The sequence below is a fragment of the Mus musculus genome, chromosome X (assembly GCF_000001635.26).
Source record: "Mus musculus strain C57BL/6J chromosome X, GRCm38.p6 C57BL/6J".
NCBI classification, from domain to species: domain Eukaryota; kingdom Metazoa; phylum Chordata; class Mammalia; order Rodentia; family Muridae; genus Mus; species Mus musculus.
Genome location: NC_000086.7, coordinates 76,581,992 through 76,604,862, shown reverse-complemented (window position 1 = coordinate 76,604,862; position 22,871 = coordinate 76,581,992). Strand labels below are relative to the sequence as shown.

Below are 22,871 nucleotides of genomic sequence, written 5' to 3'. Positions count from 1 at the left end.
GATTCTTAAATAATTTAGACAACTATGAGGGACAGAGTTTGTATTGGCTAGCTGTCATTCAAAATACTATGCATCACAGTTATAAAATCTCATCAGCTAAAAATGAAAAATATTACTTGGTCATAATTTTTTATGTCAAATAAATAGTCCAGGTTCTGCTCTGTGCCATATTCATCTCATTTTCTTTCTGAGTATAGCCATGTGATCTGGGCATGTGATTAGCTGGTGCACAAGAATCAAGTTAAACAGACTTGCCATTCTTTGGACACATTATACCTAGTGACCCTCCTTCACCTAATGGAAGCCCAATGGTCAAGGGCAAAAGCATTCAACCTCCTGAGCAGCTATCCTGGTGCAAAGCCCCTTTCACTTCATAGTTGCATGGCCTGAGAAAATGATTTAGAACTTCTAATCTGATGTGTTCTTCATTATAACTGAAGGTGAGCCATTGTAAGGTCAATGACTTGGATCAATGTGCTTGGAACCCAGGCCCTGTGCAGACAATGCATGTAAGCATGGAGTATAGTTCTCTTTCTTGAAGGGAATATGATCTAGGATACCCAGTGAATATCTGAAACTATACATAGTGTTTTACATAATGGAAGGTAATTAATGTATCTTTTTTTTTCTATTGTGACAGGTATCTAGGAGTCAGGGTAGAAATGTAAGTAACCATATAACAGAATATTAAAAAAAAACCTATATCTATGTAATCACTATCTTATTTTCATATGTTTGCTGTTGTAGTTTAAATGAGATGGATCCCACATAGGCTCACATATTTTAATACGTGGTCCATAAAATGTGGTGGTGTTTGGGGGAAGTTGTGGAAACTTTAGGAGGCTTGCTGAGGCAAGTCACTCATCCATCCATGCCCTGATTTTGAGGGCATAGAGAGTTCATAGCCTTGTCCACTTTTAGTTTGGTGTCTCTGGGAAACAGATTGAGGTCTCATTTTGCTGACCTGGTTTCCTGCCATCATGTTTTTCCTGCCAATTTGTAATGTACATTTGAAAACATAAGTCCAAATCATCTCTAACTTCTATAAAATTATCATAGTATTTTATCACAGCAATAGAAAAGTAATTAATGCAAGTGTTTAGCAGAATTATTGTGCCTGAAATACCAGTTCCCTGCAGTCAGAGAGGGGATGAGTTCAAGTTCAAGGTGACCATGAGCTATATGTAGAAACTGTCTTAAAAGCAAAACAAAAAAATAAGAAAAATACCATATGGCTAGTAATTTCATCATTCCTTATTTTCCTTAACTTCTGTTCAGCCTCCATTTATCCCTTTCATTTTATATATTTTTAGAACTAAAATTGAGCCAATTATATAATTTTAAAATGAACTATTCATCAAGCAACAATGAGACACATTCTTCAGTGTTTCAACATAATGTGTAGCTGTATAATACTCTTTTACAGTATAATATTCTCTATACAGTGGTATACTGAAAGAGCTTTCTACATGTGATATGGGATATTTTTCCTTTAATCCCAGCTATCTTATTGACTGTTATATACCCCTGGATGTTTGTGAACATCTTTGATGAATTAACCAAGATTTATCCCAGTGTGTTGATTCCACTTCTGCCAGCACCTGGATATATACATGGCAATGACTCTTTTAAAATGTCACTACTTCTGATTACAGAGTTAGAAACTATGCCTCAAAGAAAATAAAACAAGGTAGGGACAGCAGACAGGGATGAATCAGTCAGATAGGACTTGACTATGAGCTGGTAAACACTAGTAGACACATTATACCCTGCAAATATTGTATATAAAAAAATATGACAAATTGAAAACCTTGTGTGATTATCCCCCAAAGTGTCATTGCACTCCTACACTAATGGCTAAAGCTTGGGAGATGATCTCAGTGAATGTTGGCATTTGATGACATAATAAAGGTCTCAGAACCCTCAATAAGGCTAGTTACCACACAGTTGACTGTAAAGTCACTAACCAGGCTTGAAGGACACTAGGGAGGTTGTATTCTCCTTAGCACTACCCGTTGAGATATCTCCAAATTCTGTCACATAAGGAGCCACAAATCCACTTGGAGATAGCAACATAGGCAAGTAGAGGCTATATCCATCTTTGTTGTATATGTAATTAATATTGGTAAATAAGATATCAGAATTTTTGACTGACTCTGGAAAAGTAGGTTCATGGCTGTACGTATATTTGCAGTGATGTGCAAATGTCACCACTGTTCATATGCCTCAGGTGAAATGCTATCCTCATTGAATGTCATCTAACATTTCTCACTGTTCTGACTACTAGAAAAAAAAAAGCCAGTATACTGTTTCCATCTGGATGTGACTTACCAGGATCCATTTTAGTGAAATCACATATTGATTGATCTTTGGGACTGGCATATTAGTATAATGTATATAAGTCAGACTCATTTACCACTCATCTGAAAATTTCTCTCCTGGAATCTACAAGTAGGAATCATACTATCACCTGCATCTGTATGTTTAGTCTCTAATTTAACATGGTATTATCATTTCAGTATAGCCTGTATCTGCAAAAGGCTCTTGTGTTGAATAAGTCATATGTAATTGTTAATGCTGACTTGAAAGGATCTGAACACTTAAGTAAATGGGATGTTGGGTAGGAAGTAGTTCCTATGGAATGTGCCTATGAAGACAGTTCCTCATGTCTACTTCCTTGTCTGTCTCTGAAAATGAATTTTCTGTTGGTAAATCACTATAGGATATAGTCTCAACTCTAGTGTGTGGTTGATACATCCAGCAATACTCTATTAAATAAAACTTATTTTCCCTATCCTAGCAGGTATAAATTGCAAATAACTGTTTGGTTAGGAGTCAGACACTATGTCTACCTCTTCTTCTCTGTATATATGCACATTTTAACTTATGCAGGCCTTACACATGCTACCACAGTCTCTGTAATTTCATGTATGCATCAGCACTGTTGTGTATACAAGACGCTGTTTTCTTGGATTCATCCATCACCTCTAGCTCTTAAAAATCCTTCTGACTCCTCTTCCACATAGATCCCTGAACTGTGTGAAAAGGGGGTTTTATAAAGGCATCCAATTTAGTGCGAATGCTCTAAAGTCTCTCATTCTCTGTGCATTGTTCAGTTTATAGTCTCTGTATTATTACCATTTACCTCAAAAAGCTTTTTGATGAATGTTGGGTGAGATACTGATCTATCTGCATAACATTATATAATTAGGAGTCATTTTATCACTATGTTTCTTTAGCAGAATGATAATAGGAGATTTTCTATTAGGCCTGTGACCTTATCCCAGGTTTTTGCCAGGGGTGTCAAATAGGGTCCTTTTTCATAGAGTGAGTTTTAAATCCAACAGAGTTGTTGGTTATCCATACAACATTTGTGCAACTATTATATCAGTATACTTTAAAAACATGTTTCTACTGTATGTCTTGGGATTTGAAGCTGGATGAAATGGATGATTACTTTCTTTTCTGGTAGCATGCAAAGTACCTTCTAGCTAGGCAGTATGGGTGAATCTTACAAGTCTGATGTAAGTAAGTCGTGTCTTCAAGAATAGGACCTTACTGCCAGGTTATAGAGAGTAATCAGGAGTCTTGGCAGTAATTTTGGGGTCTGTGAAAAACTTTTGCACAATGGCTCAACAAAACATAATCCATTTATGGCACTGGATGTTTTACTTTGTGGCATAAAGTATATAAATGAAATATTGTTTCTTCCATTATAAGTGACTATTTAAATTTGTCAAATATATATATATTTCAGGAATCTTCTCCAGCAGTAGGCTTCCATAATTTTTTCAAATATGCATTAGTGTTATCATGTCTCCCTGAACCCAAGTGCCCTTTAGCCTTGCCTAACATCCCTCTCTCCATTTAATCTTTCTATTCTAGTTTCCCCTTTACCTCTAAATGACATTCTTCTCCATTTCCCTTTCCTTTGGGTACAATCTTCTCTTTCCTTGACCCAAACAGGCTACCTAATCATTGTGATTATTCTAATTCAAATGCACTCTTTTTGTCCTTTGTTTTTGTTCTACTGATGTGAGTAAACTCCATTATGTAGGAAACTGTTATGAAATAAAGAATTTAAATGAGGTCACAGCTTACAGTTTCAGAGGCTTATCCATTATCATCATGGCAGGGAGCATGCAGGATGTGTGACACTGGAGTCTTATCAGCTACATCCTGATATGTGCACAGGTGGAGAGGGAGAGGGAGGGAGAGGGGAAGGGAGAGAGGGGGAGGGGGAGGGGGAGGGAAAGGGAAAGGGGGAGGGAGAAGAGAAGGGAGAGAGACAGAGGGAAACAGAGAGACAGAGAGACAAATACAGACAGACACACACACAGAGAAACAGAGTGACAGAGAGAGACTGCCTGGCTTTTGAAACCTCAAAGCCCATCTTCAGCAACCCACTACCTCCAATAAGTCCACACCCACTCCAACACAACTACACCTCGTAAACCTTCTAATTCTTTTAAATAGTTTCACTCCCTGGTGACTAAGTATTAAACTATATAAGCCTATGGTGGCTATTATTATTTGAACTTCTACAATATATATCTACAGCTTAAAACCAAATTTATATACATAAAGGAAAATGTGCAATAGTTGTCTTTTGAGGTTTGAGTCATCTCACTTAGGATAATATATTTCTAGCTCCTACCAAGCAAACTTCATAATTTTATTTTGCATAATGACTGTATAACATTCCATTGTGTAAATTTACCACATTTTCATTTTCCATTCATCAGTTAATGGACATCTATGCTGCTTCCATGAATAGGCTATTAGGAACATGGATTACAAGAGTCTATGTAGGAGTGCTTTGGGGATATGCTCAAGAGTGGTAAAGCTGGCAATTATGATAGACTAATTTTTCAGATTTTTGAGGAATAACCACACTGAATTTTATAGGAGCTGTACCAGTTTTAATTCTCAACAGGAATGAGTAAGTGTTCCCATTTCCCTACAGCATCACTGGTATATCATCTCATTTGTATTATTAGTATTGGTTTTTCTAACTAGAGTAAGATGTAATCTCAAAGTAGTTTTAATTTGAACTTCCTTGATGACTAAAAATGCTGAACACTTTTTAAGTATTTGAGAGCCACTCATGTTTCATCTTTTAAGGATTCTGCATAGATCTGTGTCTACTTTTCAGTCAGGTTATTTGTTTTGTTGATGCCAGTTTTTAAGTTTGTTTTTGTATTCTAGATAATAACTCACAATCTCATGTATAATTGGTAAATATTTTTGCCCATTCTGTAGGCTTTCTCTTTGCTAGAATCAATGGAATCTGTGGAGTAAGGTATCTTGTCCTTTGAGCACATATCAAGGAGAGGTATAGCTGGGTCACATGGTAGATTTAGTTTTATGAGAGTTCTCCTAATTAATTTTGATAGTTGCTTCACAGATATACAATCTTAGCAAGTATGAATGAGGACTTTCTTTTTCTCATATTCCCCATACATTCACCTCACATTCAGCAGTGGTTGTCAGTTTTGTTGATCTTTGGCATTTTCACTGTAATAAAGGTGAGTATCAAAGCTGTTTTGATTTGCATTTCCCCAGTTGCTAGGAATAGTGAACAGTTTTTGAGATATTATGTGACCACTATTTTTCTTCATTTGAAAACTCTCTGTTCAGATTCTTGGTCCGGTATTTGAATGAGTCTTTTGTTCTTTATTTTATTGGATATTTGCTTTATTTATTTTCTTTATTTACATTTCTTTTTTTTCTAGGTTGTTCAGTGCAAAGCACTCATATACAATGTTCTACACTGTGCATTTCCCATTTTCTATGTTTTTCAGTGCAACTCATTAACATCCTGTGTTTTACAATGTGCATTTCACACTATGTTCTACAATGTGCCGGTCTGATTTTCTAGGTGTTTCAGTGCAACTCACTCATATATTGGGTTCTACACTGTGCATTTCCCATTTTCTGTTTTTCAGTGCAACTCATTAACATACTGTGTTTTACAATGTGCATTTCACACTATGTTCTACAGTGTGGCGGTCTCATTTTCAAGGTGTTTCATTGCAACTCACTCATATATTGGCTTCTACACTCTGCATTTTCCATTTTCTGTTTTTCAGTGCAACTCATTAACATACTGTGTTTTACAATGGGCATTTCACACTATTTTCTACAGTGTGCAGGCCTTATTTTCTAGGTTGTTCAGTGAAACTCACTCATATACTGTGTTCTATACTGGGAATTTCAAATTTTCTATATGTTTCGGTGCAACTCACTCATATACTATGTTTTACAATGTGCATTTCACGCTATGTTCTACAGTGTGCCGGTCTGATTTTCTTTTTTTTTCTTTTTTTTTTTAATTAGGTATTTTCCTCATTTACATTTTCAATGCTATCCCAAAGGTCCCCCATACCCGCCCCCCCAATCCCCTACCCACCCACTCCCCCTTTTTGGCCCTGGCATTCCCCTGTACTGGGGCATATAAAGTTTGCAAGTCCAATGGGCCTCTCTTTGCAGTGATGGCCGACTAGGCCATCTTTTGATACATATGCAGCTAAAGACAAGAGCTCCCGGGTACTGGTTAGTTCATATTGTTGTTCTACCTATAGGGTTGCAGTTCCCTTTAGCTCCTTGAGTAATTTCTCTAGCTCCTCCATTGGGGGCCCTGTGACCCATCCAACAGCTGACTGTGATCATCCACTTCTGTGTTTGCTAGGCCCCGGCATAGTCTCACAAGAGAGAGCTATATCTGGGTCCTTTCAGCAAAATCTTGCTAGTGTATGCAATGCTGTCAGCATTTGGAAGCTGATTATGGGATGGATCCCTGCATATGGCAATCACTAGATGGTCCATCCTTTCGTCACAGCTCCCAATTTCGTCTCTGTAACTCCTTCCATGGGTGTTTTGTTCCCATTTCTAAGAAAGGGTAAATTGTCCACACTTTGGTCTTCGTTCTTCTTGAATTTCATGCGTTTGGCAAGTTGTATCTTATATCTTGGGTATCCTAAGTTTCTGGGCTAATATCCACATATCAGTGAGTACATATTGTGCGAGTTCCTTTGTGATTGGGTTACTTCACTCAGGATGATACCCTCCAGGTCATTCCATTTGCCTAGGAATTTCATAAATTCATTTTTTAAATAGCTGAGTAGTATTCCATTGTGTAAATGAACCACATTTTCTGTATCCATTCCTCTGTTGAGGGGCATCTGGGTTATTTCCAGCTTCGGGCTATTATAAACAAGGCTGCGATGAACATAGTGGAGCATTTGTTCTTCTTACCGGTTGGGACATCTTCTGGATATATGCCCAGGAGAGGTATTGCGGGATCCTCCGGTAGTACTATGTCCAATTTTCTGAGGAACCACCAGACTGATTTCCAGAGTGGTTGTACAAGCTTGCAATCCCACCAACAATGGAGGAGTGTTCCCCTTTCTCCACATCCTCACCAGCATCTGCTGTCACCTGAGTTTTTGATCTTAGCCATTCTGACTGGAGTGAAGTGGAATGTCAGGGTTGTTTTGATTTGCATTTCCCTGATGATTAAGGATGTTGAACATTTTTTCAGGTGCTTCTCTGCCATTCGTTATTCCTCAGGTGAGAATTCTTTGTTCAGCTCTGAGCCCAATTTTTTAATGGGGTTGTTTGATTTTCTGGAGTCCACCTTCTTGAGTTCTTTATATATATTGGATATTAGTCCCCTATCCGATTTGGGATAGGTAAAGATCCTTTCCCAATCTGTTGGTGGCCTTTTTGTCTTATTGACGGTGTCTTTTTTCTTGCAGAAGCTTTGCAATGTTATGAGGTCCCATTTATCGATTCGTGATCTTAAAGCACAAGCCATTGCTGTTCTATTCAGGAATTTTTCCCCTGTATCCATATCTTCGAGGCTTTTCCCTACTTTCTCCTCTATAAGTTTCAGTGTCTCTGGTTTTATGTGGAGTTCCTTAATCCACTTAGATTTGACCTTAGTACAAGGAGATGGAAATGGATCAATTCGCATTCTTCTACATGATAACCACCAGTTGTGCCAGCACCATTTGTGGAAAATGCTGTCTTTTTTCCACTGGATGGTTTTAGCTTCCTTGTCAAAAATCAAGTGACCATAGGTGGGTGGATTCATCTCTGGGTCTTCAATTCTGTTCCATTCATCTACTTGTCTGTCACTATACCAGTACCATGCAGTTTTGATCACAATTGCTCTGTAGTACAATTTTAGGTCAGGCATGGTGATTCCACCAGAGGTTCTTTTATCCTTCAGAAGAGTTTTTGCTATCCTCGGTTTTTTGTTATTCCAGATGAATCTGCCAATTGCCCTTTCTAATTCGTTGAAGAATTGAGTTGGAATTTTGATGGGGATTGCATTGAATCTGTAGATTGCTTTTGGCAAGATAGCCATTTTTACAATGTTGATCCTGCCAATCCATGAGCATGGGAGATCTTTCCATCTTCTGAGATCTTCTTTAATTTCTTTCTTTAGAGACTTGAAGTTCTTATGATACAGATCTTTCACTTCCTTAGTTAGAATCACGCCAAGGTATTTTATATTATTTGTGACTATTGAGAAGGGTGTTGTTTCCCTAATTTCTTTCTCAGCCTGTTTATCCTTTGTGTACAGAAAGGCCATTGACTTGTTTGAGTTAATTTTATATCCAGCTACTTTATTGAAGCTGTTTATCAGGCTTAGGAGTTCTCTGGTGGAATTTTTAGTGTCACTTATATATACTATCATATCATCTGCAAAAAGTGATATTTTGACTTCTTCCTTTCCAATTTGTATCCCCTTGATCTCCTCTTGTTGTCTAATTGCTCTGGCTAGGACTTCAAGTACAATGTTGAATAGGTAGGGCGAGAGTGGACAGCCTTGTCTAGTCCCTGATTTTAGTGGGATTGCTTCCAGCTTCTCACCATTTACTTTGATGTTGGCTATTGGTTTGCTGTAGATTGCTTTTATCATGTTTAGGTATGGGCCTTGAATTCCTGATCTTTCCAAGACTTTTATCATGAATGGGTGTTAGATTTTGTCAAATGCTTTCTCAGCATCTAACGAGACGATCATGTGGTTTTTGTCTTTGAGTTTGTTTATATACTGGATTACATTGATGGATTTCCGTATATTGAACCATCCCTGCATCCCTGGGATGAAACCTACTTGGTCAGGATGGATGATTGTTTTGATGTGTTCTTGGATTCGGTTAGCAAGAACTTTATTGAGGATTTTTGCATCGATATTCATAAGGGAAATTGGTCTGAAGTTCTCTTTCTTTGTTGGGTCTTTTAGTGGTTTAGGTATCAGAGTAATTGTGGCTTCATAGAATGAGTTGGGTAGAGTACCTTCCGTTTCTATTTTGTGGAATAGTTTGTGAAGAACTGGAATTAGGTCTTCTTTGAAGGTCTGATAGAACTCTGCACTAAACCCGTCTGGTCCTGGGCTTTTTTGACTGGGAGACTATTAATGACTGCTTCTATTTCTTTAGGGGAAAAAGGACTGTTCAGATCATTAACCTGATCTTGATTTAGCTTTGGTACCTGGTATCTGTCTAGAAATTTGTCCATTTCATCCAGGTTTTCCAGTTTTGTTGAGTATAGCCTTTTATAGAGGGATCTGATGGTGTTTTGGATTTCTTCAGGATCTGTTGTTATGTCTCCCTTTTCATTAGTGATTTTGTTAATTAGGATGATTTCCCTGTTCCCTCTAGTGAGTCTAGCTAAGGGTTTATCTATCTTGTTGATTTTCTCAAAGAACCAACTCCTCGTTTGGTTAATTCTTTGAATAGTTCTTCTTGTTTCCACTTGGTTGATTTCACCCGTGAGTTGGATTATTTCCTGCCTTCTACTCCTCTTGGGTGAATTTGCTTCCTTTTTTTCTAGAGCTTTTAGATGTGTTGTCAAGCTGCTAGTATGTGCTCTCTCCCGTTTCTTCTTGGAGGCACTCAGATCTATGAGTTTCCCTCTTAGAAATGCTTTCATTGTGTCCCAAAGGTTTGTGTACGTTGTGGCTTCATTTTCATTAAACTCTAAAAAGTCTTTAATTTCTTTCTTTATTCCTTCCTTGACCAAGGTATCATTGAGAGGAGTGTTGTTCAGTTTCCACGTGAATGTTGGCTTTCCATTATTTATGTTGTTATTGAAGATCAGTCTTAGGCCATGGTGGTCTGATAGGATAAATGGGACAATTTCAATATTTTTGTATCTGTTGAGGCCTATTTTGTTACCAATTATATGGTCAATTTTGGAGAAGGTCCCATGATGTGCTGAGAAGAAGGTATATCCTTTTGTTTTAGAATAAAATGTTCTGTAGATATCTGTCAGGTCCATTTGTTTCATAACTTCTGTTAGTTTCACTGTGTCCCTGTTTAGTTTCTGTTTCCACGATCTGTCCATTGATGAAAGTGGTGTGTTGAAGTCTCCCACTATTATTGTGTGAGGTGCAATGTGTGCTTTGAGCTTTACTAAAGTGTCTTTAATGAATGTGGCTGCCCTTGCATTTGGAGCGTAGATATTCAGAATTGAGAGTTCCTCTTGGAGGATTTTACCTTTGATGAGTATAAAGTGTCCCTCCTTGTTGTTTTTGATAACTTTGGGTTGGAAGTCGATATTAAGGAAAGGTAATTGTTGCTTCCTGTTATTTTTGTTGTTAAAGTTGGCATTCTGTTCTTGTGGCTGTCTTCTTTTAGGTTTGTTGAGGGATTATCTTCCTGTTTTTTCTAGGGCGTGGTTCCCATCCTTGTATTGGTTTTTTTCTGTTATTATCCTTTGAAGGGCTGGATTCGTGGAGAGATAATGGGTGAATTTAGTTTTGTCGTGGAATACTTTGGTTTCTCCATCTATGGTAATTGAGAGTTTGGCTGGGTATAGTAGCCTGGGCTGGCATTTGTGTTCTCTTAGTGTCTGTATAACATCTGTCCAGGCTCTTCTGGCTTTCATAGTCTCAGGTGAAAAATCTGGTGTAATTCTGATAGGCTTGCCTTTATATGTTACTTGACCTTTTTCCCTTACTGCTTTTAGTATTCTATCTTTATTTAGTGCATTTGATGTTCTGATTATTATGTGTCGGGAGGAATTTCTTTTCTGGTCCAGTCTATTTGGAGTTCTGTAGGCTTCTTGTATGTTCATGGGCATCTCTTTCTTTAGATTTGGGAAGTTTTATTCAATAATTTTGTTGAAGATGTTTGCTGGTCCTTTGAGTTGAAAATCTTCATTCTCATCCACTCCTATTATCCGTAGGTTTGGTCTTCTCATTGTGTCCTGGATTTCCTGGATGTTTTTAGTTAGGATCTTTTTGCATTTTCCATTTTCTTTGATTGTTGTGCCGATGTTCTCTATGGAGTCTTCTGCACCTGAGATTCTCTCTTCCATCTCTTGTATTCTGTTGCTGATGCTGGCATCTATGTTTCCAGATTTCTTTCCTAGGGTTTCTATCTCCAGCGTTGCCTCACTTTGGGTTTTCTTTATTGTGTCTACTTCCCTTTTTAGGTCTAGTATGGTTTTGTTCATTTCCATCACCTGTTTGGATGTGTTTTCCTGTTTATCTATAAGGACTTCTACCTGTTTGGTTGTGTTTTCCTGTTTTTCTTTAAGGACTTGTAACTCTTTAGCAGTGTTTTCCTGTATTTCTTTAAGGACTTGTAACTCTTTAGCAGTGTTCTCCTGTATCTCTTTAAGTGAGTTATTATCTTTCCACGAATCCAGCCCTTCAAAGGATAATAACAGAAAAGAAGCAATACAAGGACGGAAATCACGCCCTAGAACAAACAAGAAAGTAATCCCTCAACAAATCAAAAAGAAGACATCCACAAGAACAGAATGCCAACTCTAACCACAAAAATAATAGGAAGCAACAATTACTTTTCCTTAATATTTCTTAATATCAATGGACTCAATTCCCCAATAAAAAGACATAGACTAACAGACTGGCTACAGAAACAGGACCCAACATTCTGCTGCTTACAGGAAACCCATATCAGGGAAAAAGATAGACACTACCTCAGAGTGAAAGGCTGGGAAACAATTTTCCAAGCAAATGGTCTGAAGAAACAGGCTGGAGTTGCCATTCTAATATTGGATAAAATCGACTTCCAAACCAAAGTTATCAAAAACGACAAGAAGGGACACTTCGTACTCATCAAAGGTAAAATCCTCCAAGAGGAACTCTCAATTCTGAATATCTACGTTCCAAATGCAAGGGCAGCCACATTCATTAAAGACACTTTAGTAAAGCTCAAAGCACACATTGCACCTCACACAATAATAGTCGGAGACTTCAACACACCACTTTCATCAATGGACAGATCGTGGAAACAGAAACTAAACAGGGACACAGTGAAACTAACAGAAGTTATGAAACAAATGGACCTGACAGATATCTACAGAATATTTTATCCTAAAACAAAAGGATATACCTTCTTCTCAGCACCTCACGGGACCTTCTCCAAAATTGACCATATAATTGGTCACAAGATAGGCCTCAACAGATACAAAAATATTGAAATTGTCTCATGTATCCTATCAGACCACCATGGCCTAAGACTGATCTTCAATAAGAACATAAATAATGGAAAGCCAACATTCACGTGGAAACTGAACAACACTCCTCTCAATGATACCTTGGTCAAGGAAGGAATAAAGAAAGAAATTAAAGACTTTTTAGAGTTTAATGAAAAGGAAGCCACAATGTACACAAACCTTTGGTACACAATGAAAGCATTCTAAGAGGGAAACTCATAGCTCTGAGTACCTCCAAAAAGGAACGGGAGAGAGGACATACTAGCAGCTTGACAACACATCTAAAAGCTCTAGAAAAAAAGGAAGCAAATTCACCCAAGAGGAGTAGACGGCAGGAAATAATCAAACTCAGGGGTGAAATTAACCAAGTGGAAACAAGAAGAACTATTCAAAGAATTAACCAAACGAGGAGTTGGTTCTTTGAGAAAATCAACAAGATAGATAAACCCTTAGCTAGACTCACTAAAGGGCAAAGGGACAAAATCCTAATCAACAAAATCAGAAATGAAAAGGGAGACATAACAACAGATCCTGAAGAAATCCAAAACACCATCAGATCCTTCTACAAAAGGCTATACTCAACAAAACTGGAAAACCTGGACGAAATGGACAAATTTCTGGAAAGATACCAGGTACCAAAGTTGAATCAGGATCAAGTTGACCATCTAAACAGTCCCATATCCCCTAAAGAAATAGAAGCAGTTATTAATAGTCTCCCAGCCAAAAAAAGCCCAGGACCAGACGGCTTTAGTGCAGCATTCTATCAGACCTTCAAAGAAGATCTAATTCCATTTCTGCACAAACTATTTCACAAGATAGAAGTAGAAGGTACTCTACCCAACTCTTTTTATGAAGCCACTATTACTCTGATACCTAAACCACAGAAAGATCCACCAAAGATAGAGAACTTCAGACCAATTTCTCTTATGAATATTGATGCAAAAATCCTTAATAAAATTCTCGCTAACCGAATCCAAGAACACATTAAAGCAATCATCCATCCTGACCAAGTAGGTTTTATTCCAGGGATGCAGGGATGGTTTAATATACGAAAATCCATCAATATAATCCATTATATAAACAAATTCAAAGACAAAAACCACATGAACATCTCGTTAGATGCAGAAAAAGCATTTGACAAGATCCAACACCCATTCATGATAAAAGTTTTGGAAAGATCAGGAATTCAAGGCCCATACCTAAACATAATAAAAGCAATCTACAGCAAACCAGTAGCCAACATCAAAGTAAATGGAGAGAAGCTGGAAGCAATCCCACTAAAATCAGGGACTAGACAAGGCTGCCCACTTTCACCCTACCTTTTCAACATAGTACTTGAAGTATTAGCCAGAGCAATTCGACAACAAAAGAAGATCAAGGGGATACAAATTGGAAAAGAGGAACTCAAAATATCACTTTTTGCAGATGATATGATAGTATATATAAGTGATTCTAAAAATTCCACCAGAGAACTCCTAAACCTGATAAACAGCTTCAGTGAAGTAGCTGGATATAAAATTAACTCAAACAAGTCAATGGCCTTTCTCTACACAAAGAATAAACAGGCTGAGAAAGAAATTAGGGAAACAACACCCTTCTCAATAGTCACAAATAATATAAAATATCTCGGTGTGACTCTAACTAAGGAAGTGAAAGGTCTGTATGATAAAAACTTCAAGTCTCTGAAGAAAGAAATTAAAGAAGATCTCAGAAGATGGAAAGATCTCCCATGCTCATGGATTGGCAGGATCAACATTGTAAAAATGGCTATCTTGCCAAAAGCAATCTACAGATTCAATGCAATCCCCATCAAAATTCCAACTCAATTCTTCAACGAATTAGAAAGGGCAATTGGCAGATTCATCTGGAATAACAAAAAACCGAGGATAGCAAAAACTCTTCTCAAGGATAAAAGAACCTCTGGTGGAATCACCATGCCTGACCTAAAGCTTTACTACAGAGCAATTGTGATAAAAACTGCATGGTACTGGAATACCGGATGGCAGAGAAGCACCTGAAAAAATGTTCAAAATCCTTAATCATCAGGGAAATGCAAATCAAAACAACCCTGAAATTCCACCTCACACCAGTCAGAATGGCTAAGATCAAAAATTCAGGTGACAGCAGATGCTGGTGTGGATGTGGAGAAAGAAGAACACTCCTCCATTGTTGGTGGGATTGCAGGCTTGTACAACCACTCTGGAAATCAGTCTGGCGGTTCCTCAGAAAACTGGATATAGTACTACCGGAGGATCCAGCAATACATCTCCTGGGCATATATCCAGAAGATGCCCCAACTGGTAAGAAGGACACTTGCTCCACTATGTTCATAGCAGCCTTATTTATAATAGCCAGAAGCTGGAAGGAACCCAGATGCCCCTCAACAGAGGAATGGATACAGAAAATGTGGTACATCTACACAATGGAGTACTACTCAGCTATTAAAAAGAATGAATTTATGAAATTCCTAGCAAAATGGATGGACCTGGAGGGCATTATCCTGAGTGAGGTAACAAATTCATAAAGGAACTCACACAATATGTACTCACTGATAAGTGGATATTAGCCCAAAACCTAGGATATCCAAGATATAAGATACAATTTCCTAAACACATGAAACTCAAGAAGAATGAAGACTGAAGTGTGGACACTATGCCCCTCCTTAGAAGTGGGAACAAAACACCCTTGGAAGGAGGTACAGAGACAAAGTTTGGAGCTGAGATAAAAAGATGGACCATGTAGAGACTTCCATATCCGGGGATCCATCCCATAATCAGCTTCCAAATGCTGACACCATTGCATACACTAGCAAGATTATGCTGAAAGGACCCTGATATAGCTGTCTCTTGTCAGAGTATGCCTGGGCCTAGGAAACATAGAAGTGGATGCTCACAGTCGGCTATTTGATGGATCACATGGCCCCCAATGAAGGAGCTAGAGAAAGTACCCAAGAAGCTAAAGGGATCTGCAACCCTATAGGTGGAACAACAATATGAACTAACCAGTACCCCGGAGCTCTTGACTCTAGCTGCATATGTATCAAAAGATGGCCTAGGCGGCCATCACTGGAAAGAGAGGCCCATTGGACTCGCAAACTTTATATGCCCCAGTACAGGGGAACGCCAGGGCCAAAAAAGTGGAGTGGGTGGGTAGGGGATTGGGGGTGGGTGGGTATGGGGGACTTTTGGTATAGCATTGGAAATGTAAATGAGCTAAATACCTAATTTAAAAAAAAGATATTGTGTGAATTTGGTTTTGTCGTGGAATACTTTGGTTTCTCCATCTATGGTAATTGAGAGTTTGGCCGGGTATATTAGCCTGGGCTGGCATTTGTGTTCTCTTAGTGTCTGTATAACATCTGTCCAGGCTCTTCTGGCTTTCATAGTCTCTGGTGAAAAGTCTGGTGTAATTCTGATAGGCCTTCCTTTATATGTTACTTGACCTTTCTCCCTTACTGCTTTTAATATTCTATATTTAGTGCAATTGTTGTTCTGATTATTATGTGTCGGGAGGAATTTCTTTTCTGGTCCAGAATATTTGGAGTTCTGTAGGCTTCTTGTATGATCATGGGCATCTCTTTCTTTATGTTTGTGAAGTTTTCTTCAATTATTTTGTTGAAGATATTAGCTGGCCCTTTAAGTTGAAAATCTTCATTCTCATCAATTCCTATTATCTGTAGGTTTGGTCTTCTCATTGTGTCCTGGATTTCCTGGATGTTTTGAGTTAGGATCCTTTTGCATTTTGTATTTTCTTTGACTGTTGTGTCGATGTTCTCTATGGAATCTTCTGCACCTGAGATTCTCCCATTTCTTGTATTCTGTTGCTGATGCTCGCATCCATGGTTCCAGATCTCTTTCCTAGTGTTTCTATCTACAGCGTTGCCTCGCTTTGGGTTTACTTTATTGTGTCTTCTTCCCTTTTTACTTCTAGTATGGTTTTGTTCATTTCCATCACCTGTTCGGATGTGTTTTCCTGTTTCTCTTTAAGGACTTCTACCTGTTTGGTTGTGTTTTCCTGCTTTTCTTTAAGGGCCTGTAACTCTTTAGCAGTGCTCTCCTGTAATTCTTTAAGTGACTTATGAAAGTCCTTCTTGATGTCCTCTATCATCATTATGAGAAATATTTTTAAATCTGGGTCTAGATTTTCGGTTGTGTTGGGGTGCCCAGGACTAGGTGGGGTGGGAGTGCTGCGTTCTGATGATGGTGTGTGGTCTTGATTTCTGTTAATAGGATTCTTATGTTTGCTTTTCGCCATCTGGTAATCTCTGAAGCTAGCTGTTATAGTTGTCTCTGTTAAGAGCTTGTTCTTCAGGTGACTCTGTTAGCCTCTATAAGCAGACCTGGGAGGGTAGCTCTCTCCTTAGTTTGAGTGGGCAGAGTATTCTCTGCAGGCAAGCTCTCTTCTTGCAGGGAAGGTACCCAGATATCTGGTGTTCGAACCGCGCTCCTGGCAGGAGTTGTGTTCCACTCACTAGAGGTCTTAGGATCCCATGTGGAATCCTGTGTGGGCCCTTGCGGGATTTTGGGCGACTCCGCTGGCAAGGTACCCCGGGGCTCGAGTGGAGTGGAAGGGGCTTGTGCCCCAGGTCAGGCCTGGGTAGTCTGCTTTCCTATTTACCGCAGTCTCAGGTTCCGCGCGATTGGATTAGGACAGGGGCTGTGTTCCACTCACCAGAGGTCTTAGGATCCCGTGGGGAATCCTGTGTGGGCCCTTGCGGGTGTTGGGCGAGACTCCGCTGGCAAGGTACCTCGGGGCTCGAGTGGAGCGGAAGGGGCTTGTGCCCCAGGTCCACTTTCTTGCTTTTTCTAGGGTGTAGTTTTTGTCCTTGTGTTGGTGTTTTCCCTATATTATTCTTTGAAGAGCTGGATTTGTGGAAAGACATTGTGTGAATTTGGTTTTGTCATGGAATACTTTGGTTTCTCCATCAATTGTAAATGAGGATTTTGCTTGGTATAGTAGCCTGGGCTCGCCTTTGTGTTCTCTTTGGGACTTTATAACATCTGTCTATGATCTTCTGGCTTTCGAAGTCTCCAGTGAGAAGACTGATGCAATTCTAATAGATTTGCCTTTGTATGTTGCTTGATCTTTTTCCCTTACTGCTTTTAATATTGTCTTTATTTAATGCATTTGTTGTTCTGATTATTATGTGTCAGGAGGAATTTCTTTTCTTGTCCAGTCCATTTGGAGTCCTTTAGGCTTCTTGTATGTTCATAGTCATCTTTTTCTTTAGGTTAGGGAAAATTTCTTCTATTATTTTGTTGAAGATATTTGCTGGCCCTTTAAGTTGGAAATCTTACTTCTCATCTGTACGAATTATCCTTAGGTTTGGTCTTCTCGTTGTGTCCTGGATATTTACTGGATGTTTTGTGTTAGGATCTTTTTGAATTTTGCATTTTCTTTCATTTTTGTGCCCCTGTTCTCTATGGACTCTTCTGCACCTGAGATTCTCTCTTCCATATCTTGTATTCTGCACTGATGTTCTCCTCTATGTTTCCTGATTTCTTTCCCAAGGTTTCTATTTCCAGAGTTGTCTCCCTTTGGGTTTTCTTTATTGTTTTTACTTTACTTTTTAGATCTTGAATAGTTTTGTTTAATTCCATTACCTGTTTGGTTATGTTTTCCTGCAATTCTTTAAGGCATTTTGTGTGTGTGTGTGTGTTTCTTGTTTAAGGGCTTCTAACTGTTTAGCAGTCTTTTCCTGTAATTCTTTAAGTGATGTTTGTGTTTCCTCTTTTAGGCCTTCTTCCTGTTTAGCTGTGTTCTCCTGTAATTTTTTTAAGTGAGTTATTAATTTCCTTCTTAAAATCCTCTAACAGCATCATGAGATATGATTTTAAATCTGAACCTTGCTTTTTGGGTGTGTTGGGGTATCCAGGGCTCAATGTGGTGGGACTGCTTTGTTCTGATGATGGTGAGTGATCTTGGTTTCTGTTAGTAAGATTCCTATGTTTGCCTTTCATCATCTGGTAATCTCTGGAGTTAGTTGTTATAACTATTTCTGGCTGGAGCTTTTTCCTCCTGTGATTCTGTTAGCCTCCATCAGCATTCCTGGGAGTCTGACTACTTCCTGAGCCTCAGTGGTCAGAGCAATCTCTGCAGGCAAGGTCTCCTCTTACAGGGAAAGAGCACAGAGTTCTGGAGCTCAGCTCTGCCTCCTGGCTGAAGATGAAGGCACAAAATTGGCCCTGTCCCAGAAGCTATGTTGCTTCAACAGCCTGGGTGCTCTCCTGCGCAGACTGATCTCTGAGGGACCCGGGATAAAAGGTGGCTCTCTCACCTGCTCTGGGGGGGCAAAGCCCTCCCTGGAAGCCACCTCTCCTCTTGTGGGGAAAGTGCTCAGATGTCTGGAGCTCAGTTCTGCTCCCTGGCTGAAGATGCAGGCCTGAATGGGGCCCTTTCCCAAAAGCTATGTTGCTTCTGCAGCCCGCATGCTCTCCTGAGCAGACTGGTCTCTGAGAGACACGGGATACAAGATGATGCACCTAGTCTCACTCCCAAGACAACTCTTATAAAGAACAACATTTCATTGAGTTTGGCTTATAGGTTCAGAGATTCAGTCTATTGTCATCAGGGTGGGAAGCATGGAGATGTCTAGGGAGGCTTGGCACTGGAGAAGGAGCTGAGACTTCTATATCTTGTTCCAAAGACTCTGTCTATTTGAGACAGCTAGCAGAAGAGTCTCCAAACCTGCCCCACAGTGACACACTTCCTTCAACAAGGTCAAAGATACTTCACCAAGGCCACACCTCCAAATAGTAGCAACCATATTCAAACCAACACAGTTCATCTATATAGTTCTCATTAGCAATCACTTGTACAGGTTTGGTAGTTTTTTTGATAGAATACACTAGCTTGATCACTCATATTGGTTGTATTTTGTAATGAAATCTCAGCATGCCTCTTAGGTTTTTTGTTTGTTTATTTGTTTTTCTTATATGGACAGAGCAGATTGAGTCAGAAGAGAGGATGTGCAGAGCGGGTATGTTAAACCTAGAGGTTGGAAATGGCTAAGAAGAAATGAAATCTACTGAAAATAGTCAGCTATCTGTTTATATAGGATATACCTCCTGTTCTAAGCCTTGAGTGTAAGATTAGGTCTGACTGGATAAAATGGTTCAAAATGTTGTGAGTTGTGTGACAGGAGTTCTTGAGATGGTAGGGCAAGTAGGATGGTTCCTTGCAGAAGCCTAAAGGTTTTTTGAGGTTCAGGGAGTGATGGATAGACTAGGCTTGGTTATGAATGTAGGTCACAGGTGTAGAAAGTAGGAAAGTTTGTGCATCTGAGGAGGTTAATGAAGATTCACTGGTTAGAAGTCAGAGAAGAGTGAATGAGATAAAGCTGGGTTGAGAACTTGCATGATGTGTACCTAAAATATCCTTCTTTGTTTCTTTTCTTTTCTTTTCCTTTCTTTTCTTTTCTTTTCTTTTCCTTTTCTTTTCTTTTCTTTTCTTTTTTCTTTTTTTAAATTTTGGAGTATATTTCCTGATATTAGGACAAAGAAAACTACTCATTTGTTGTTGGCGATACAGTCTTCATCCTTTCAACTTTGAAGTGGCTCCTAAATTTAAAAATAAGACAAGTTCCTTGCAGACCACACCAAGATAGATCTTGTTTCTTTATTCGGCTTGAGTATTTTTATTGGGAAGTAGAGGTCAGTGTACGTAAAGTTATTATTAAAAAGTTTTATTTGTTGCAGTCATTTTGTAGTTTTGACAATTGTATTCTTATTTGTAGATTAAGGTTTGGTTATTATGCCCTCATTTGCTTTCTTTATATAGTACATTTTCTATACTTATTCCTATCTTCAACTTAGTAAATTCTAAATACACACTAGACATGATACTACACAAAGATATTTCTTCTCCTTAACATAAAACCAAGAAAATGAGAATTTATATCAATATAAGCTTTATATATACCTATACGAAAAAAGAAACACTTTTCTGTGACTGAATTTTCTTTTGGTCATAGATTTTATTTCAGCAATAGAAAAACTTACTAAGAGACTTTGAATGATTCTGTCACTTGATTGATGTTTTACACACACACACACACACACACACACACACACACACACACACACACACTATGTACAATGCACATGTCCCAATTTATAACAGGTAAAGGTGGGTATTAATCCAGATATCAAAACTTGATCATGAAGCAGAGAAAGCACAGTTCATCAACACTTTGCAAAACTAGTCAATATAAAAGAGGAGAAACACTTTAGGCTTGCTATAGCATTAATAGACTTTGAAGACATGGTGTTGATAATTTTATGCTGTTCAAGCCTGGCATGACCTTAGTAGGCATGTGGAGAGCCTTCGTTTACTACCAGGAAAGCAGCATTTGGGAAACAGAGGCAGCAGGATGGCCTCTAGATGAAAGCCAAATGGGGATGAGGGCATAGTTCTGGTTCAGTCAGGAGTGTAGAGCCATACAACATTTAAAAAAAGCATCCAAGTGAAATGTGCCATGCTCAAAATACCACAGTGTTAATATATGGTATTCCTCTCTTGAAGGTTGGCATATAACTCCATGGTATGTATTGCATAAATTACCCAGTTGTTGTGCTTGAAGTGGCTTACTATTTTCAGTATGAAATTTCATGCTCTGATGAATATTTTGGTGACTAAATATCCAGTGCCAAAGTTTATTGGGATTCTGTAAAGAGTGGAAAAATAAAATCTTATATCATCTGTGGATTATCAATATGCAAGTAAATGATGCCACAGAGTTGGTCCTTCTCTGGGTTTGATCAAAACACAGTCCCTGCAAGAGATTTCCTGGTCAGAGGCCCACTTCCTCAACATACCCCTTATCTTGTGGTATTGAACCCATAGAGGACATTCTCCTAGGCCTAAAGAGTCCAATCTTATGTTTCTCATTCATCCTGTGTTTCTTTGCAGTTTCCAAGAGATTACTGTCACCGTGATAATGGCCAGAAAGCATGCCAAATGGCAGATAGGAGGTTTTGCTGCAGGCGCCATAGCATGGTTCCTTTGTATTGTCTCTATGGGCCTCCCTCAATGGCGAGTATGGTTCTTTCAAGATCCCATGGATTCCAAGCATGGCATGACCTTAGTAGGCATGTGGAAAACCTGCATTTACCACCAGGAAAGCAATTCCACCTTTAACCGGATGTGTTACAAATACACCTACCAGGATGACTTCATCCCTCTGGATATTCGAGTTGCCCAACATCTGCTACTCATCGCAAGCTTTCTTGGCATTATTGCCACAATCTCTGTCATCATTGCTCTTTGGAAATTGAACTCAGGGAGACTCCGGAAGAAAGCTACCTTCAATCCATTCCGTCTTCCAGGAATTCTGAACATCATTGCTAGCAGCTTTGTCTTTCTTTCCATCTTGTACAATTACTTATCGATCATTCGCAAGGATGGGATTGCCTTCCCCCCGTCTTTCCACACACCCTCCTTCCCAGATCATCAAAAAATTGGCACTGCACTGGCAATGGCAACTCTATCCTGTTTCTTATTTCTAGTGGGTGGAATAATTCCCCTTTCTTTCACTCTTCCCCCACGTTCCCGAGTGCGCTATACTATTTAAAAGTAAATTTGCAACTTAAAGACTTGAAAATCTAAAATTACCAGGAGTTATCGCAGGCCTTCTTCAGATACATACTTAAAATTTCCAGATTCAAAACCATGCCCAATGATGACAAGTGGCCATCCTATTATTTCCTGCCTTGTGGTAGCTTCAGTAGTTCAATTGGCTTATGGATTTTCATTAAATAAAATATTTCCCAATTAGTTTTATGAGTTCTGGATTTTTTTTCTGCTGCTGAGGGTAAGTAATCAAGGCACAGAGTAGATGTAGTGTTAGAAATCATAGATGACTTACATCATCCTTTATCTTTATCTGAATTCATGAAAATTAAAGCAGGCCTATTTCCCATGTGATAATTACAGCTCTCCACCACTGCAATTTCCCAAACTGTGGTACACATTGTTGTAATGAATATCCACAATGCTTTTGTCAAAATACCTGTCAAGGTTTTCCACATATTTCCTTGCTTTTTCTTTTAATCTTTTAAGTAGAGGTTTCGTTTTCCAAATTTTTGTAATAGGAGACATCTCATCCAAGCCTTTCTTCTCCATGTACTCCACTTTTATTGTTTACAAACCATTTTCAGAGACACAAACTCTGCAGCCAGTTCCACAACACCCAAAGGAGGCCCCATTCCCAGGTGCTCTAATATGCCCAGGATCATAGGATCAGAGGTGAGGAGGGCACAACATCTGTTCCAAAACCAAGGGGAGTAACTGGGACCAGCGGGATCCAGGGACTCAGGAACCCACCCAACAAGTGGCTCCAGTTCGGTGCTGGTTTACCTTGGATGCAATCTCTGTAGCCAGTCTCAAAACAC

General features: G+C 39.0%; 1 protein-coding gene across 1 annotated transcript; it reads left to right on the top strand.

The window, feature by feature from the left end:
- The first annotated feature begins 1,938 nt into the window (after positions 1–1,938).
- On the top strand, positions 1,939–22,253 carry Cldn34d (claudin 34D). Its single transcript, NM_001201395.1, has 2 exons — positions 1,939–2,078; positions 21,391–22,253. Exon 2 carries the CDS (start codon positions 21,419–21,421, stop codon positions 22,049–22,051), a length of 633 nt encoding a protein of 210 aa, NP_001188324.1. The 5' UTR covers positions 1,939–2,078; positions 21,391–21,418; the 3' UTR covers positions 22,052–22,253.
- The last annotated feature ends 618 nt before the right edge of the window (positions 22,254–22,871 follow it).

Bases quoted from the DNA above. Each gene is read 5' to 3' on its own strand.
- Cldn34d (NM_001201395.1), top strand. From the start codon at position 21,419: ATGGCCAGAAAGCATGCCAAATGGCAGATAGGAGGTTTTGCTGCAGGC.